The sequence below is a fragment of the Aspergillus neoniger genome (genome assembly GCF_003184625.1).
Source record: "Aspergillus neoniger CBS 115656 unplaced genomic scaffold BO87scaffold_7, whole genome shotgun sequence".
Lineage (NCBI taxonomy): Eukaryota > Fungi > Ascomycota > Eurotiomycetes > Eurotiales > Aspergillaceae > Aspergillus > Aspergillus neoniger.
The window spans coordinates 10,731-23,354 of record NW_020291135.1 but is presented as its reverse complement, the minus strand read 5'-3'; the positions used below and the strand labels follow the sequence as shown (position 1 = coordinate 23,354).

Genomic DNA, 12,624 nt, shown 5'->3' with positions numbered 1-12,624 from the left:
TATTAAGTAAGTTTAGTAGACTATCTCTACTAACTAAGTAACTAACTATCATCTATCTTTGTGTGTGTGTATATCTCCTATCGATCGGACCCCACTTTATCTTTATTTTTGGGGGTTGTGATTATTTATTATTACAGTAGTACTAAGAAGACTATAAGTAGTTTTGTTGGCCTTTTCTTTCCCACTTTTATTTCTTCTCTTCTTCTACTTACTTTACTTACTTTTACATACACTACTCATCCCACTTCTACTTTCCTCTACTCTACTCTACTCTACTACCCCTCCCCTATCCACAAAAGAAAATCCACCCAAAATGGACTTCCTCAAGAACATGGCCGAAGAAGTCATCGAAAAGAAATTCGGTGGCGGCGGCGGCTCCTCCTCTTCCCAACAACAGCAACAATCCTACCAGAGCGAATCTTACGGTCGTCAGGAATCCTACGGCAGTGGTGGTGGTGGTTACGGCGGCGAGTCCTACGGCCGTCAAGAGTCCTACGGCCGTCAAGAGTCCTACGGTCGTCAGGAGTCCTACGGCGGTGGCGGCTACGGAGGTGGTGAGGGCTATGGCCGTCAAGAATCCTACGGTCGTCAAGAAGGAGGATACGGTGGCAGCGGCGGCTATGGTGGTGGCTACGGCGGTGGTGAGGGCTATGGACGCCAGGAGGGCGGATACGGAGGTGGCTATGGTGGTGGAGAGGGTTATGGCCGCCAGGAGGGAGGATATGGTGGTGGCTACGAGTCCCGTCAGGAAGGTGGATACTATGGTGAACAGCAGCAACAGCGCCCTGACCACAGTCGACGCAATATGGCGCTGGGTGTTGGTGCCGGAGTGTTGCTTGGTGGAGCGGCGGTTGTTGGGGGGGAGATGATTCGTGAGTATATCCCTTCTATCTTTCTTTTTTACGAAGTACTTAATGGGTAGGAGGTGTGGATGGATGTGGCTAATATTGTGATTGATTCAGATGATAAATGGGAGGAAGACAAGGAGGATATCAAGGAAGATGTGGAGGACTTCCCTGAGGATGCGGCTAGATGGACGGGTGAGAAGGTGAGTTCAACAGTACCTCTGACTTTTTATTATGCTCTTACTGATATTGATGATCGTGATAGGTCGGTGAAGTCGAAGAGATCCCTGATCGCATCGAGCGCAAATGGGACAACGCCGTCGATGATGTCGAGGAAATTCCCGAGGATGTGGCCGGATGGGCTGGCGAGAAGGTCGGATCTGTGGAGCGCTTCGGTGATAATATGGAGGATGCGTATGATGAGGGCAAGTATGAGGGCCGCGAGGACAGTTGGTAGATTGGATGATCTTTCATCATATTAGTGTGGTTCTATTTGTTGGGTTGTAAGCATTTTTGTTCAATTTGAGTTGATTACAGAATTGCTCTATGTTGCATCTGATAGGATTGTATTTGTTGTAGAGAGCTGGAAACATATCGAGATACTAAAGAACTACTTTTCAATGGTAATCCATCTTAGAAGGAAAGCATCCCAGCTGATATTCTCCTCTGGATGATACAGATAGTAACTGATAGCAATACGCTATACAACGCAGCGAAGCACAACAAGCATATTTTGCAGATCCACATGGTTATGGTGAGCATTCGGGTCAGTGTATCTCTATAATCCCACCTACTGTGTTGGTAATTGATACAGTCCGACTCTTCGACAATTAAGAAGTACTCTGCCATAATTACCCTCGGCTGAGATTATCTTCCGATGATTGATTGAGCTGTGGTTGGAAAAAAGACAGACCTAATTGATATATACAGCTAGAAAATAAAAGCACGGGACAAAGCCTCGCTCACACACCCCAGACTGAAGGTACCATATACGTTCAAATTATCTCTATAGCATGGGTATAAAAACTGAGCGAATAATCGCTCAATGGAGTCATATTAGTTGCACAAGCTACACAAGTCCAGCTTGTATTGGAGTGTAGTGAGGTTCCCCGCACGTGCCCCGGACCTCGGCTGCGGAGAAGCAAAGCCGCTGTCTGGATCACCCAGCAATCCAAGCATCAACTATAGCGCTGCTGGCAGTGCTACAATCTGTCTCAACACTGCTATTCTTGTCAGCACATATCTGAGTTATTCAATTCGGTATACAAAATGCCCGCTCCTCTCGATGGACTCCGTGTGGTCGAGCTGGCTGGCCTAGCCCCCGGTTCGTCTGCCATACCCCCTTCCTCGGAGACGCCTCTCCGCATACTGACATGACGTCTACACAGGCCCCTTCACCGGACTACTACTTGCCGACTATGGAGCCTCTGTATTGCGAATCGACCGACCAAAAGCTAAGAGCGCCGACCAGTTGACTCGCAGGAAAACGTCCGCTACCATTGACCTCCGAGACCCCGACTCCCATCGAGTGCTCCTCTCCGCCCTCAAGGACGCCGATGTCCTGATTGATCCGTATCGTCCTGGCGTCCTGGAGCGACTGGGCTTGTCACCGTCGGAGGTGCTTCTGAAACATAACCCCGGATTGATTGTGGCTCGTTTGACGGGTTTCCGTCGCGATGGCAAATACAAGGATATGGCGGGTCACGACATCAACTACATTGCTGTGGCGGGAGTACTGTCTATGATAGGTCGGTCGGGGAAACGCCCTTACCCACCACTCAACCTCCTGGGTGATTTTGCTGGTGGAGGTGCCACATGCTTCTTGGGGATTCTGTTGGCATTGATCTCGCGCACGCACACCGGACGCGGCCAGGTCGTCGAGGCAAACATGGTCGACGGCTCTGCGTATTTGGCTGCAATGCCACGGTTGGGCAGACAAACGCCCTTCTGGGATGCGCCTCGCGGTCAGAATACGCTGGACGGAGGCAGCCCGTTTTACGACACATACGAAACCAAGGACAAGGGAAAGTATTTCGCAGTGGGTGCGTTGGAGCCGCAGTTTTACGATGCTCTGTTGAAGGGGCTCGAATTGAACCCCGAAGAGCTTCCGCCGCGGGATAACAAGGACAACTGGCCTGCGCTGCGGGCTGCCTTCGCTAAGCGGTTCAAAGAAAAGACTCGGGCGGAGTGGGAGGCCGTATTCGATGGGACAGATGCCTGCGCCACACCTGTGTTGGAACAAGATGAGCTCGAGGAAAGTGGCTATGAGCAACGGCCCGTCGTCCATCTAATGGAAACTCCCGGGTTCCCGATTCCGGCCGACAACGGAGGCTGGACCGGGGGTGGCCTGATACCTGGCACTGGGGGCGAAGAGACACTCAAAACATGGCTGGGGTGGAAGAAAGGCCGCGATTATGATGTCAGGCGCGATGGAGCGCTAGTGAAGCTACCGGACGGCAAAGCGAAGCTCTGATAGCAACGGTGGTACTGTATTTCGCGCAACGGTGTCGACGCGATACGAGGCCATGTTCCAAAAATGCACGTTGAGTTTGATCAGGCCCTGGGTCGATGAGGCTTGGAGAGTGGCGTAAGGCTGAGCAGCTTGACGAACTGGCGAATAAGCAAGTAGCCCACGAGGGTTAACCGCACAACATTTGAACCTTACCATATCCACCATGGTGTCATTGACGAGTAGATAGCTATGTTTGGGGAGATTGATCAACGGTAGATCCCGACAGTGGCACTTGGTTAGACACAAGTCAATACTAATAATGTCCAGTCATATTGAATTTCAACCCTAGCGATAATAATGGCTTTGTTTCAGTTGAACCACGGACGAGGACGAGGACCAGCGATGAGTGGAGGCTCATCTCGTCTGCACCTTGGGTAAATTGCTAATTTGCCAACGATGCGATGCACAAGCACCAGAGCCACCCGAGCCGGATTCGGTATACTGTTGTTGTGTTGTTAGTAAGATTAGGCAAAGGCTACCGGGCATTCCGTAGCGACATGCAGTTGATCTGATCCAACGTGCATAGCGACTAGTGTGCATGACAGCGTGGTCTCCATTCTCGCTGCGATTGGCATAAGCAACGGAGAAGAGCCGAGAGAAATTGCATGCCATGCCAGCACGAGGGGAGGGAGAGAGACAGCGACGACGATGGCTAGCTGAACAATGGATCCCGGTTGGGGAATGAGCGTTACAGCCAGCGCCCGGATGTAACATACTTTTTTTTTCTTTCTTTCCTTTTCCTTCTAGTAGGATTGCGGGGGGGGCCGTAACAGTTCGGACTAGTCGGGACTAGTTTAGTCTCGTGCAAGTGCGAAAGTTGCAACTTTTTCTCGCAGTCATCGTCACGTCACTTTCCCTTTCCTTGTCCTTCCCCCCCTTCGGTTACGCCGCGGAACTCGTCTCCGTTTTGGAAAGGTACCACTTCAGTAAAGTTACTAAAGTATCTACTTTGTTGCTAGCAAAGTACCCCCCCCTCTTCCCGGTATGGGAGGTTCCACCCTGTCTCCATCCCTGGTTCACAAGAGTACAAAGTAGTACTTTTTATGCAATACTAGTAAAGGGTTGCCTGGAGATGTATCCGGCTGCGGTAATTTGTGAGCAAGAAAATCTCTCTTTTATGAACAAAGACTGCTTGAATACCCGTGGAATAATACCCACTTTTACCAACTGTACCAACTGTAGAAGAAGAAGTACTTCCTGTGCTTACGAGTCTCCCCGGTAGTAACTAGTAGTACTTTGTAAGTACCTTGATCGAATGCAACCAACTGTAGTGTAGAGTTACTACTTACCTACCCCCCTTCTCTCTCTCCCTCTCTCGCCTCCCTACCTCTCGGCCTAACCGGTCACTCCGATCCTCTCTGGCCGTCTTCGGTTTGCCTTCCTGCGCCCGTTATACGTCAATGCATGACTACCTCAGTGAAACAATTCCTCTATCTTGTCCTTCCCCATCTCCTCAGCCCCAAATCATCAGAAAGAATTGCAGTGCTGCCGGCCTTCCGGATGTTTCAGCAGTGGGGTAATAGACGTCATTAATTTGCTGCTGTCTGGTTTTGGTACAATCCGGTTCCTTGTGGTAGTAAGGTACCGTATCATTGACCGACGGTATCTCCCGCGATTGCCTAGTGCGGTATCACTGGCCGGTATCGTCTATGTATCAATGATACCCTTCCTGGCCCACGTGCGTGGTGTGGCGCAGTAAGATGATGTCTCCTGACGATCGTGTCTTACAGCTTATCGCGCGCTAACAAGGTGTTGCTTTTGAGACATCGGAAGATAGACAGCGCAAATCAAAAGGAGAAAGGGAGCTTCCCAAGCTCCCATTAGGGTAGATTCGTAGCTCTCTGGGTCGATTGCCTCCATTTCCTTGTCTACAGGGCCCATCCATCCCTGGTGCATCTGTGGCTGTGCAGGTACTTTCCATTGTTTGCCTGGGGTTCCGTAAGGGGCGGTATCAATGGTACCTTGTACCGGGGGGTCGTATTCGGTACCACCCCGTCTGACGGTCACAACTGGGTTTTTCAGAACCAAAGTTCACGCTCCTCTTTCTTTTCTCCCATCTTCTTTTCCCGATCGATCGCCTCCAAAGTCCGTTGTTCAACCGTTCGTTCATTTTCCCTTCATTTCGCTCGTCTCCAGTCCTTTCAACCCCGCCTCTCTTTCTCTTCCCTCTTTTCATTGCTTTATTTACCTGGTCTGCCTCGATCGCCTTGTGATCAATTACTGTCAGAGATAACTCTTATCACAAGACAGAGACACTGAAAAGTGACTGTTTGTGAGTGACTTGTGTGGTTGGATTCCGGGCGTCAGCACTGTCTCCTACTACTACTGTTGCTGCTGCTGCTGCTGCTACTACTACTACTTCCTTAGTACCTTCTGTTAAGCGTCGGTCTTAAAGTAGTGCCCGGGTCACGGCTTTATCAATGTCCCCTGCAGGTGTGACTTGGTAATATTGGGTACCCGCCAACTGCCAGCCCTCGTGTGCATGAGTGACTGAGCGAGTCTGTTTGTCTGCTGCGTCTTGCACTCTCTCAGCACCGCTACTCCAACACTACCACTGCCAGCATCATCTTATTCACTCCCCTCCTCTCTCTCTCTCTCTCCCTAACAACTCAAGCGCCCGCCTCTTCTGAAGCGCTTGCAACCTCTTGGTAGAGGCCGTTTCTATTCTAGCGCCGATACCACATTCCCATTGTATCAGCTGGGTCGGTCCCTCTCCCTTTCTTCGCGCCTCGGATTCGGTTGCCTGTCCGGTACGACAACCCAGCCGCTGGCCGCTCATTGATCCTCAAATACCACTCTCCCACACGATCTACGACTTTCCCTTTCCTGTCCAGAAATCGCGGGGATCACTGGTCGACGCTTCACTACAATCTTGTTTCATCTATCTCTGTGGCTACCCCTGCAATCTCCGCCACCACCCGCAGTGGGAACCGTCACCACAGTTCCTCTTCCCCCCCCCCCCCCCCTCGTTTACCGATCGAGCTCTGCCTAGATGGCTGGTGTGCAGCTACAACAGCCCAGCATGACCGACTATCGACTCCCAATGCATCATCAGCCGCCGCCGGCTCGCAAACCAGTTGCCGGAATGCATTCCGGCTTTCCCTACCAGGCCTATGACGGGCCTCACCACCAGCAGCTTTCTCCCCATCCATCGGCCGCCTCCCTTGCGCACAACCGCCGGCGAACCTCTTCGTCCCATGTGTTACCCTACATGGCACAACAGCAGCAGGCATACTCTGCGGGACCCTCACCACATCATACGATGACCGGTCCACCCAATTACCCCCCTTCCAGGCGGTTATCGAGTGCGACCACATCTACGACCTCCACCGGCAATGTTAACTACGGCGGTAACCCACAGACAGATATTCGCCGCAGCACTTCGTCCCGCTCCGCCAATGCTCAGCTGGGTTATGTGGCTCTGATGCGGAGACAAAAAGCGACAGTGTGGTGTGACCGGGCACAGCCCGAGGATCCTCGGATACGGGCGCAGAAGCTGGTCGATAAGAAGCGGGCGTACCTGGAAGTCCACGGCGCAGGCGCCGGGCGCACGGGCACCCTTGGAAGCGGCAAGAACAAGCACGGCGGCAAGGGAACCACTGATTTCTCCCCCTCGACACTCGTCGGCGCTACTGTCCCGGTTCGACTCAGTGCGAACGAGGTCGGTGATGCAGATGAGGATGCACACAGTGACCGAGGCTTCCCTTATCGCCGGACCGGTAGCGGTCGCAGTTCTCTGGGTAGCAATTCTCGCTATCCCAGTGGCTACCAACGTACTCCGCAGAGCATGATGGGGAGCACCAGTACGCCTCCTAATGAGAAGACCGACCTCCCCGATGTCTCCGAGCACCCACCAGCGGAAAGCCACGAAGCCGAGCAGGACCACGCCTCCATTAAGGACGATGCTGCTACTACAAACAGTTTCGGTAGTGAGCACGAAGAGTACTTTGGCACCGTGAGTGACATGGCCGCACCAAGTGCGGCTTCTGCGGCGATCGATAAGGCGAAGAAGGCCGATGAACTGCGGCGCCGAGGCAGTGTCGATGATCGAACGACGTCCATGACCAATGTCCGGCTTTTCGTGGCGAACCCCGATCTGAGTGATTAGAATTGCAGCTTGTTCGTTACTGGGCTTATTCCTTTCACATACACTGATATCTGGCACTGCATCGACTACGCAGTCTGTATCGAATTCGAGCTCTACGCCACTTTCCTTTCTTTTCCTAAACTCTCGTCCTGCAAACTCGGGCTTGGATCCCATGTCTGGTGCAACGATCCTGCAATGCCATCCAGCCTGTATTTGCTTTACGACGGCAAGATGCCCCTCAACTGATTGACTTGAACTTGTTCTATTCCCCTCACCGCATGTTATTGGCGCTTTTTGCTGTGCTGTAAGGGTTGCTTGCTACTTGAACTCGCACCCCTTGCACCAAATTGGCGTCCGATGGATTTATGAGCAAAGTAATAATAATACTATTGTACATATCACCACATTGATCGCAATAGCGAAGTAGACGGTGTTAAGGAGAGCTGTTGTAGGTTTGCACGGACTTAGGCGGAGTCGGCGCATAGTGAACCAATGGACCAATAGCTTCGCACTCAGTACAACCATCGAATAGACTCAAATTCAACATCTAACAGACAGGAACTCTGCATGCAAAGCTCCAGCGATATAGTTAGATGAACTAAGGTGGGCTAAGAAATCTAGTGGTCGTGAACTAGGGGGGTCCTTACATAATCCACTACACGTGTGGGACGCGAAATCCCAGTCGCGAACATCAATTAACAACGCGTTTCGGGCAACCTGGCAGGCTCACCAGACGCCAAGATTCCCTCTCCCACGCCTGGAATCTCCGCCTCGATTGTTGCCTGTCTTTCTTGTCTTGTCTGTCTATCACTTTGCACGACCCCTAACCTAACTAACTAGCTCACGGTCCAGCCGGCCAGAAAGAGACCCATCAATCGATCACTCTTCTGGATCACCGGCTTTCCTCACTTCACTCCTCATACTTTCCGCTCATTTTCCTCTCATGACCCTGAAACCTACCTGGCTGGTTATCGGCCACTGATGTGAGCTTAAACCAACCCTTGCAAAGTACCCCAGCACGAGGTTGTGCATGCGCGCGCACCCTGGGATATATTCACCAAAGTGATTAAGTTACGATGATAGACTGACTGAGTTGTGAATTGAGGAGTTTCATAGGTGCCACTTATTTTTATCGTTGTCATACTCCTTTGTCTCATCCTTCTTCTTGATACCCACCCACATACAGCCTCAGCCTTACACTTCTCCGCTGGATGATTAGATTATCGTTTCATTGTCCATTGAGTCGTCAATAAGGTCATTCACCGTCTTTTTCATCCTTATCGCGGCTCATTCCACCATACACCATCCCGGGAACTGAAAGTACCGCCATGTCGACAGATACTGCTACCGCCACCGCTCCTCCTAATCCTGCTCCTGCATCTTCGCCACACTCGTCTGCTGGCTCGTCCGTGTCGTCACTATCATCTCCTCCATCGGATACGAATACCTACCCCGCGTCTATCTCTATGTCTGGGTCGCCGGCGAGGAAACGCTCGATAGGGGATGTCGATGGGGATACGGCTGCTGCGAAAGGGGGGGATGATACGAATGCGAATGCAACTACGGATGTGGAGATGAAGGTTGATGGAGATGCTCGTGTCGACACAGATGATAACAAGGAGAATCGGGATACACAACTGAAATCATGTGGTCCTGGGGACGAGAAGAAGACTTCGGTTGTTGAAGATTCGACTGCCACTACGACTACTGCTCCGGCTGCGAAGAAGAGGAAGTTGTCGCCTGCCAGTAAGGAGGCGAAGCAACAGGAGAAGGAGGCCAAAGAGCGGCAGAAACTAGAAGAGAAAGCTAAGAAGGAGGAAGAGAAGGCCAAGAAGGAAGAAGAAAAGGCTAAGAAAGAGGAGGAAAAGAGGAAACGGGAGGCTGAGAAGGAAGAGGAGAAGCGGGTAAAAGAAGAAGAGAAGCGAGCTAAGGAAGAAGAGAAGAAGAAGCGCGAAGCGGAAAAGGAAGAGGAGCGCAAGAAGAAGGAAGAGAAACGGAAGGCGAAGGAGGAGGAAAAGGCTGCCAAAGAGGAAGAGAAGCGAAAGAAGGAGGAAGAGAAGTTGAAGAAAGAGGAAGAGAAGCTGAAGAAAGAAAGAGTGAGTTTGAATTTATTCTGGCTGAATGCAGAATTCAGGTATCTAACACGCAACAGGCGCAAATGAAGCTGAACTCCTTTTTTGCGAAACCGAAAACCCCGGCGCAACCATCCTCATCGAACACGACCCTCTCTCCTAGCAAAACTACTGGCGCTGGCGCTTCGAATGACCCCTCTCCTGACTCCGGATCGACTGTATCTGACTACCAGCGCGAGTTTCCAGAGTTCTTCCTCCAGTCACATACCACATTTGCGCCACCGCACAGGTTCCAGCGCGACAACGAAGCTCTGCAGCATACGCGGGAGAAAGTTGATGTCTACTTGAAAGATGCCAAGGATGGCAAGCATGAGCCTGTAATATTTCGTCCTTCCGAGCTCTTCCAGCTCATGCCATACCAGCGACGGCGTGCAAGGTTGCCCGCTTCAGTTAAACAGATCCTCTTACAGATGCAGAACCTTGCGGATCAGTCAGAGACCTCCGAAGCTGCCCAGAGAGCTCGCGATCTTCTGAGACAAGTGAGAATGAAATCACTGAAGTTCAGTGAGGATGTTCGGCCTCCATATCAGGGAACCTATAGCAAGAGCCTACCGGAGTCATCCGTCCGCCGGTTGATGCGCAATCCCTTTCGCCGCGGACTGCCGGAGACGAACTATGACTACGACTCGGAAGCTGAGTGGGAAGAGCCCGAGGAAGGCGAGGATCTGGATTCAGAGGAAGAAGAGGAAGGGAGTGAAGACGGAGAGGATGACATGGATGGCTTCCTGGATGACGAGGAGGACCATCCGATTGATGGCAAGAGGCGTCACATCGTCGGGGACCTAGAACCCGTCAGCACTGGTATACGATGGCAGGAACATGGCGTGGACCCGGAGCTGCAGGCGTACAAGATGGAGACCATTTCCGACTCGGTGACCTTCCCTATTGACCCGTTCTCCACAGCCTACTGGCAGAAACCGAAGGCCGCCGCGGAGCCAGCGCAGGCGGCTGGTGGTTTGGGGCGCTCGACGCTCCATGCCTTCATGGGGCACCCATCCTCGTCATCCTCACACAAACCGACCGGGAGTGGGCCGGGAGCGGACGGGAGCACCCTGGCCGTTCTGACAGCTGGGAGGACAAAGCGAACGTTGCCGCCGGAGCAGCTGGAAGAGTTCAAGCAGGTGGTGAATGGCAGTGATCTGACCAAGATGGGGTTAATTGAAATCTTGAAGAAACGGTAAGACGTGGGCCCACAAGGGATGCTTGTTGATCGGAAGGCTAATCATCAGGGTTGCGCCGCCATAGGTTCCCTAAGGTCTCGAAAGACAGTCTGAAAGACACGCTGAACAGCGTGGCCACGCGGGTGGGACAGAAAGAGGCTGACAAAAAATGGGTCTGCAACTAGCCGTGGCCGGGGATTGGCAATTTTGGCCCCCGGGAAGGACAACGCATAACCAGGGGACTGGTTACGGTTGTGTTTGGAGCACGGCGTTTAGAAGAAGAAGAAATCATGAAAAGATCAGTCACAGACCGAGAGAGTGGTCTTGTCGGCCAATTGAGTGGGTTGATTGGTTCCCCAATGGACGTGTATACCCCTCCTTCTCTGCGTCTCCTGTCTCTCCTTTGCTTTCTTTTCTTTTCTTTTTCAGTTTTACGATTTACCCCGTCCCTCCTTGCCTAGTGTTTCATTTGTCGACTATATACTCAATGTCTGGCCATCCTGTCAACCGGACACTGACTCGGGTGAGTGGGTGGCTGGACTGGTCGGATAGTGTCGTTTGGCAAGGGGAGTTTTGTGTTTCGATGAAACACGGAGAGAAGAGAAAAAGAAGAGAGAGAAACACTACCTGACCGGGTTCCTACGGTGCATCTATACGGAAGTATTCTCGTCTCATCTCATCTCATCCACCAGGGACCATGTGTCCGGGATATTCATCCCATACATCAGGAAGGAGGGGAAGGAGAAGGGGCAGGTGTGATGTTTAGAGATGATGATCGGAGGGGTAGTAGCAAGTCAGAAAGGGAACTGCATATACGGCAGGGATCGCCAATCACAAATGTTCCTGAGCAAACTGTCGGGGCAAAGTGGAGCGGGGAATTATAGAGACCAAAGACAGCGAAGAGCGAGAGAGGAAAGAGAAAAAAGTATCTTAATAATAGACCGGGGAAAACGCAGTGCAGAGCGGTGCCAACACAACAAGCACACAGCCTGCGGGAAAGCCTCATTGACATGACATGACATGAACTGACCCAGACCTGACCACTGGGATTGGCATTGGAAACACTTCAGAACCCGGGTAGATGCACCTCTCTCGGGGACCTACTTGTCTGCGTACATGCATACTACGTACATGGCACTCCCATCCATCGTAGAGTTTCTAGGTAGATGAGTGGTGGTGGTGGTGATGATGATGATGATGGCTGCTGTCGTCGTAAGATCAGTCCAGTCCAGCCTGGATGAATATCATGGATATGATGGATATGGGAAGTGGGGTGGGTGGATGGAATAGAACAGCGTCTAGACCAGCTGCGCGTCTGGGTTATGAGTGAGTGAATGCGCGTCCATTGTGTCTTTTCCTCCAACTACTCGTACAAACTCGAATTGTATCTACTAGTAGCCCACTCAAGAGAGATAGAGAGAGTCCAGACACTGGCAATGTGAGATCCATCCATACATACATCCACCTATCCATTCAATGACTGGATGGACATGGGAGCTGAAGCGGGCAACAGCAATCCGAGGCATGGGAGCTGAAAACGCGCTTACCCGCATCATGTAAATAAGATTGAAAATCAAAATTTTAATGTAAAAAATGTTGAACTCTCTTGAGATTTAAGGGAAGCTACATCTTCTTTTTTTTCAGATGTAGTTGAAAAACCTCTTTTTATTGTTATATAATATTTTGTTAAATTATTTAACAAAAAAAAAAAAAAATAATTAAGTTTTTTTTTTTTTATTCGTTAAAACGAATTTTATTTTATAAAAATAACATTATATATATATATATATATTAACGTTATATAGGGAGGGTACCTAGAATTGAACTAGGATATACTATGCCACATACAGCTGTTCTACCATTGAACTACACCCACCTTATAAAGATT

The 12,624-nt window shown here is 51.0% G+C and overlaps 4 protein-coding genes and 1 non-coding gene across 5 annotated transcripts; 4 read left to right on the top strand and 1 right to left on the bottom strand.

The window, feature by feature from the left end:
• The first annotated feature begins 6 nt into the window (after nt 1-6).
• BO87DRAFT_373941 (uncharacterized protein) lies at nt 7-1,444 on the top strand. Its single transcript, XM_025622674.1, has 3 exons — nt 7-872; nt 963-1,048; nt 1,111-1,444. The coding sequence occupies exons 1-3, from the start codon at nt 314-316 to the stop codon at nt 1,300-1,302; spliced, it is 837 nt and encodes a 278-aa protein (XP_025482384.1). The 5' UTR covers nt 7-313; the 3' UTR covers nt 1,303-1,444.
• Nucleotides 1,445-2,027: 583 nt separating this feature from the next.
• BO87DRAFT_353026 (CaiB/BaiF CoA transferase family protein) lies at nt 2,028-3,628 on the top strand. Its single transcript, XM_025621220.1, has 2 exons — nt 2,028-2,169; nt 2,234-3,628. The coding sequence occupies exons 1-2, from the start codon at nt 2,115-2,117 to the stop codon at nt 3,316-3,318; spliced, it is 1,140 nt and encodes a 379-aa protein (XP_025482383.1). The 5' UTR covers nt 2,028-2,114; the 3' UTR covers nt 3,319-3,628.
• A 2,751-nt stretch (nt 3,629-6,379) lies between these two features.
• Nucleotides 6,380-7,465, top strand: BO87DRAFT_302279 (uncharacterized protein; the record flags this gene model as incomplete). The annotated part of the gene is made up of 1 exon (XM_025619196.1): nt 6,380-7,465. One exon carries the CDS (start codon nt 6,380-6,382, stop codon nt 7,463-7,465), a length of 1,086 nt encoding a protein of 361 aa, XP_025482382.1.
• A 1,307-nt stretch (nt 7,466-8,772) lies between these two features.
• BO87DRAFT_302446 (putative chromatin assembly factor 1 subunit A) lies at nt 8,773-10,757 on the top strand (the record flags this gene model as incomplete). The annotated part of the gene is made up of 2 exons (XM_025619205.1): nt 8,773-9,540; nt 9,597-10,757. The coding sequence occupies 2 exons, from the start codon at nt 8,773-8,775 to the stop codon at nt 10,755-10,757; spliced, it is 1,929 nt and encodes a 642-aa protein (XP_025482381.1).
• Nucleotides 10,758-12,541: 1,784 nt separating this feature from the next.
• Nucleotides 12,542-12,612, bottom strand: BO87DRAFT_t101. Its single transcript has one exon. It is a non-coding gene; the product is annotated as a tRNA-His (tRNA).
• Between the last annotated feature and the right edge of the window lie 12 nt (nt 12,613-12,624).

Coding starts and splice junctions, on each gene's coding strand:
- BO87DRAFT_373941 (XM_025622674.1), top strand. CDS start 314: ATGGACTTCCTCAAGAACATGGCCGAAGAAGTCATCGAAAAGAAATTC. Junction 873..962: donor TGTTGGGGGGGAGATGATTC/GTGAGTATATCC, acceptor TGATTGATTCAG/ATGATAAATGGGAGGAAGAC. Junction 1,049..1,110: donor CTAGATGGACGGGTGAGAAG/GTGAGTTCAACA, acceptor TGATCGTGATAG/GTCGGTGAAGTCGAAGAGAT.
- BO87DRAFT_353026 (XM_025621220.1), top strand. CDS start 2,115: ATGCCCGCTCCTCTCGATGGACTCCGTGTGGTCGAGCTGGCTGGCCTA. Junction 2,170..2,233: donor GCTGGCTGGCCTAGCCCCCG/GTTCGTCTGCCA, acceptor ACGTCTACACAG/GCCCCTTCACCGGACTACTA.